Source organism: Crocodylus porosus, unplaced genomic scaffold (genome assembly GCF_001723895.1).
Source record: "Crocodylus porosus isolate Cpor-Errol unplaced genomic scaffold, CroPor_comp1, whole genome shotgun sequence".
NCBI lineage: Eukaryota > Metazoa > Chordata > Crocodylia > Crocodylidae > Crocodylus > Crocodylus porosus.
In genome coordinates this window covers 88,313,592-88,319,661 of record NW_017728918.1, presented here as the reverse complement: position 1 = coordinate 88,319,661, position 6,070 = coordinate 88,313,592, and the positions used below count along the sequence as shown (strand labels likewise).

The following is a 6,070-nucleotide window of genomic DNA, read 5'->3' as shown; positions in this document are numbered from 1 at the left end:
GATCTTCCGAGGTCACTTCCAGGCCTAATGTCTATGAAATCTATGAAACCTAATGTATTTTTGGAAGCAAGTGGCATAGGATAGCTTAGTGCTGTTGTATATTTTAAATGGACCCTAGGTATGAAAGGGGATGTTACATTCTGTTGTTTTGACCTATGCTTATATTTTTTAATAATTTATTGGATAATTAAGATTGGATAGTGTGTGATTTAAGAAATTCTGGCATATCACAATTGGTAACAAGCTGGATTCCTTACTTATTCTTTGTAGGCATAATAAAAATTACTACTCTCTTAAAAACTTGCCAAATATTAGGGTATAGTATTGTCTGGAAGTATTAGCTAAATGCCACTGAAGCTGACTTTCAGTCTTCCCTTAAGTATACTGAAATCTTTCCAGATTTTCATGGAGCATCAACTTTAAATTATGTTGATTTAACATGACTTACATTTTTTTTAAATGCCTAATTTTGCCAGTGTAAACCAGGTTTTTTAATGGCTTCATTGTTTGGGTGTCCCATTTGAGGTGTTTTAAATGGGCCTGATATTTTAAAGGAGGGGTCTTCACCAGTTTCTGAAAATCAGGTCTCATTACTGTGTCTCAAGTTGGACACCTGAAATTTAATACATTATAACAGTTACTTTTTGAAATATTGATGACGTAAAATGTCCACAGGAGATGAATCCTACTTTGATAGGTTGGAGTTACATGGTTCTCAGCTGTACCTGATGATTTTAGTCTCTCCTCTTCAGAAAAAATTAAGTAGTCATCAATTCAATTGTTCTGCTTTATTTACACGAGCAGAACTCCTTCCTGTTCCATCCTTTGTCTGGCAGGCTTGTCTCCAGTAGTACCAAATGCTTAACATTTCCTCACCTTTGGTAGACGCTTGGATAAACTCCTTTGAAGGGTAAGAACACATAGTTAATCCCTATTTTCCCACAGAGTTTCCAGTCTCATAAAAAAATATTAAGATAACATTTCCAATTGCAACTGAAACACCGCAGAAAGATGTCCATTCACCATACAGTAGTTAAGTTCAGATTTTGTGCATTGCATTCATGGCTGGCAACATTTTCCTTCCCATACATGTAATAAGCCTGTGGCAAAGCATAGTGTCAGAGAAAAGGAGGTAGAACATAAGGTAAGAAGAAAGAAGAGTTGTAAAAATGACCGCTAGCCCATTTATGTCTTGCAGGACAATAAATGTTTACTGCCCAATGATGAAGAAATGTGAGCAGCGTGTATCCAAAGCTGAGGGTGACGCAATCAGCTGTTTTCCTTTATTCTATTTGCAGCAAGTAATGATACATTATAAAAGGTCTATTTTCAGTGTCTAGAAAGAAGCTGTTTAAAAAAAAAAAGATTCACAGCCCACACAGTCATGGGCGGAAGGAAGCACCACATATCACTCCCAAGGGATTATATTTGACTGTCACGCAAAGGGGTATTGACTGGCAACAGAGGGAGCCACATTCATAGTTCCTTCTGTGACTGAAGGATCTCCATGAATAGAGTCCTTGGAAGGGAACAAAATAGCAAAATGGGAGGAGGAACAAGGTGATTCTCAATAATACATTTCTTTCTTAGGAATAAAAACTAACTTGTAAAGTATTTCAGTAAAAACCCTGTACTGCCTTATTGCAAAAAAACGCTAATATGGTGGATGTAAAAGTTACAGCTAGTAATACAAGCATGTAATAATATTTTTATAAATGTAATTGTATATGTATTTGCACATCAATGATGATTCATTGGGAAATAACAGATGTATAGCATGTATCCAGTCAATTAAGCACTTTTTGGAAGTACTTTAAAATAAGATTTTTGCAGATGTTGAAATTTATTTTGGGGAATTAATACTCTCATCTAATTTTATAGGCAAATCAAACCATCCACTTAATCTGGCATTATGTGTCCAGCTGCAACCAAGACCCACAGTATTATTATTGCAACTGTCATATTTTCCAGGCATTCTTTTTGTTGTACAGTATACAACACCAGTACATGTTGTTTGAATAAGCATAATGTTCTCCATTTTGTGTGTGCCCCCTATAGCATTAGCAGTATATTGGCAATATGCACATGCATGATGGAGTGAACTTTAATATAATAATATATAATATGTTGACTACAAATAAATGAATGGAGTTGAACAGGATTGGGTTCCTTTATAGGTCAGCAACAGTTTTGTCATTGGCATCAGTGGTTTTCTTTATTTTATTTAAATTCTTAATTCTAGAATTAAGAATGGCTGAGCTTCTGTAAAACTGTTGTGTTGGTATTTCTAGTGATCATACATTTTTCTTGAGTTTAGAGTTGAAGATTTATGCACATAGATAACTTATGTAGACATTCTGCTACCTAAGCAAGTACTTTACTGCAAATGTTACACTAGTACTCATTCTAACAGATGTAATGTATTTCCCCAAATGCTGAGGAAATTCATTAGGTTGTTCTGTGCTTAGAAAGGGCATTTTCATTTTATTCATCTACAAATAAAAAAAGAGGATGCAAGCGTGCATAAATGCAATGTTATCAAGTTGATTTCCTATTTCAAATGTGTCAGATTTGTTAAAATGTCTCATAAGAGAACCTTAGCTTATTTTCCACCTTGGAGAACACAGAACAACAGCAGAGTTTGAACAAGGGTGTTTGTGCCCAAAACCTTGCAAAGAACTTTCTTCCAACTGTTTAGTTAGTTGGTCTAATAAAAGATACCACATCTACCCAAGGAACCTTGCCTGTCATAAGAGGATCAATATTTATAAGCTAAAAACAAATTATTTTGTACTGTATGTATATGACATTGTACAGCATGATTTAAAAGAATATGATGGCAATTTGAACTCATTAACAAAGTAGATAAATTGTAAGCCTTTGGAAATGATATAGATAAAATGCATCCTCTGAAAAGGAAACTGTGAAGAAATAATCTTATTAACGGTGTTTGAGCTTTAGAACCTTATATTTTATTTTTTTATTCTGCACCTGAAGTTATGCTTAAGGTATTTCTTAAAATATTTTAATTTGTATGTCTCTGAACATTCCATGAGTTGTGATTAACCTGTTGAAGTAAATAGTTAAATTGTATGTCAAAGTATGCTATCTGGAATAAATTGAATCAGTTGATAATGTGTATGTTACAGTTTGTTTTTCAAATAAATGGTTGGAAAAAATAGTTGGTCTAATAAAAGATATCACATCTACCCAAAGAACTTTGCCTGCTCAAGTCTTTAGACCAACACAGCTACAACAAACCCCTTCTGCATGGAGATCAGGTATTTTAGATGTGTATGCATAATTTAAACTTGCAAAAGTATCATATATGCACACATTTTTAGAAATGAGCTTCTAGTCTGTAGGTAATATGGATCAAATTTTCTCTGAGCAGTGTGGTATATTTTTTATTAGTACTGAAAGGTTCTGAGCAGGTTAAGATTAGCAGCACCATGTGGAGAATTTTATAGGCTCCCTTTTCATGTGATACATTGTTATTGGTTGTTGCTCTTTGGGGTAAATTTGAAACTCCCACAGACTTCAATTGGCCTTGGTCATTTTCTGCAACGTTGACTACCCAAAGGGGAATGTACCTAATATAATGCGTCTGTTATTCAAATCACAGTGAAAATGATTTTGTGGATTTCTTTTTACTAAGGCCCGTCACTTTAAACAACTGCAAACACTAGTTTATCTTGAGATTTTTTGTAACCTAATTTGATAAATTTCATTAGATAAGGTTGCTTAATCCAGATAAGAGGTCAAATAGTATAAAGCTGTTTTCTCTCATTGACATCAGTATAGCTTAGTCAGTTTCCACTGGTTGAAGGTCTTTGCCGTAGTATAATGGGTACAGTAATTTTATTTTTAATAAATAAACTAGTAATTAAATGATCTCTAACTTCATTGCCTTTTAAACATTCCTAATGAGCTCAGTAATTATGTTATTTTTGTTTGATGCCTTTTTAACAAAGTAATTAATTAAAAACAAAATAGAAGCTAAAAGACATTTTTGCAAAAAAAAGCATTCACTTGGATTGTTTGTGGCATGTTTGAATGCTTATTTTCCAACATTTTTCTTTTGCAGGTAAATATGCTGAAGATATATTTGGTGAGCTTTTCAATGAAGCGCACAGTTTCTCGTTCAGAGTTAATTCCTTACAGGAACGTGTAGATCGCTTATCTGTCAGTGTTACCCAACTTGATCCAAAGGAAGAAGAATGTAAGTTAATTTCCACATGTGTCTCTTCTATTGAGATTTAATTTCTTCATGCTGTAATTAGTACTAAAAAAATGAAGGGGAAAGAAGAGTTAGGGGCTTAGGTAGGGGTTACAGCAAGAGTGCTCAACCTCTGGCCTCTGGGCCAGAGCTGGCCTATAGAGCTGTGCCATCCTGGCCCATGGGGCTCCCTAGAGGTCTGAAAATTTGGTAGTGGGGAGCACTAATGGCATTAATTATCACTTTCTTGCTGTGAGGAGCTGTGTGGGATCCAGGCATGTGGAATCCAATCCAGCCTAGCTCAGGGCTCAATCCATGAGGCACAAGGCTGGATCTGTGCCCAGGCTCCAGCCCATGGACCAATCTCATGCCACTCAGCCAGGCTGCAGAGCCAAAAGGTTTGGCACCACTGAGTTGAGACATAGGAACTGTGAATTAAAATAGGTTATTTCTTGTTCCGTTTTTTCAGCAGTTTTGCTCTGTCAGTGGTGCTCATGGTTTTGGCCCTGCAGGCCAGATGAACGGTGAGAGACCAGTCTGCGTGCTAAATTGGGCCCCACACTGCCTCCGTCCAGCCAGGATCAGGCTCCTGGAGTCTCATACCACATCCACTTGGCCAGGATCAGGCTCTGGGGTCCTGCACTGTTCCTGTGTGCTGGAATTTAACCCACAGTTCTGTGGGGAGCCCCATGGGCTGGATGATATGGCACCATGGGCCAGGGTTTAGCACCCCTGTTCTATATGGTCTTGAGCAGGTCAGTCAGTCTGGGTACATGGTGAACACCATTTCCATTGAGTTGAAATGGTGTTCCTAGTCTCTGTTTTACTGGGTTTAAAACAGAGACATAAGTCATTACTCAAATTTTTCCATCAACTTTGTATTAGAAGGAAGCATTTGTTTGGGGTGGTCTTCAGTGTCTGGCTCATTCTCATTCCTCCACTTAAAATGTGTACAGCTTGTGGGGAAGGTGAAATCTGAACTTGTAGCACTTTTTTACAATGATATTTACATATTAATCTACCTGGGTCTAGGTCTAATTAATGCTGCTCAGCTCTCCTTTCTCATTCTTCTTTCATCCAACTGTCCACCATCTGCTGCTCCTTAGCAAACAATTCATTGCTTGGTTGTTGAATTTTGACATCAGAACATCAGGGAAAAGCCTTTGCTGCCTAGTTCCCGGTTCCCCTGTTTGTGCTCTTTTCTTACCAATACAATTGTGACAAACCGACAAATCAGTCTATCCAATTTTTACATATCCCTCTTCATTCTTCTTTCATACACCGTGTAGTTTTATTTAAATACCTGATAGTTTTTAAGTATTTTATTTTGTTTAAAAATCCCTGATCCATATTTATTTAGAAAGTATAACCTTTTGTCTGAGTAAATTGTTGTACTCATAAAGGCTCTGGATGACTGCCCTGAGACTGAAATCCTCTTGGTTTTCCATAATGTTGGATTTCATGAGACTTAGTCATAGGATGCAGAAGCTGACTAGCAAGCTAAAACAACTGAAAATCCTTTGAAGAGAGTCAGTCATTACATGGGTAAAGGTGCACACGAAGTGCTATCTTTTCCAGTTTCCCGTTTCTTTTAGATTAAAAAAAAATGCTTACAGATTTCTGGTGATGAAGAATGAGTAAATGTAAATCTGCTAATAATGACTGTTTAAAACCCCCCCCAAGTATTATACGTAATAAGTTTACTTTTCTTTGGAGGTTTATCTGCTCAAACTTCGTGGTTGTAACTTTCTGTTGGTGAGAGCAGGAGTTCATCTTGGAGTCAATGATGACCCCAAGATCCTTTTCCGCCTCCGTGCTGACAAGAGGGGAGTTCCCTAACCTGTAGGTATG

The 6,070-nt window shown here is 36.7% G+C and overlaps 1 protein-coding gene across 1 annotated transcript in view; it reads left to right on the top strand.

Annotated features, from left to right (window-relative positions):
- The window catches only part of WASF1 (WAS protein family member 1), a 56,855-nt gene that overhangs the window by 21,763 nt on the left and 29,022 nt on the right, over window positions 1-6,070 (top strand). The window contains exon 2 of the mRNA XM_019537893.1: window positions 4,088-4,222. Within this exon, the coding sequence (XP_019393438.1) occupies window positions 4,088-4,222 (135 nt within the window). The remainder of the gene's footprint in view (window positions 1-4,087; window positions 4,223-6,070) is intronic.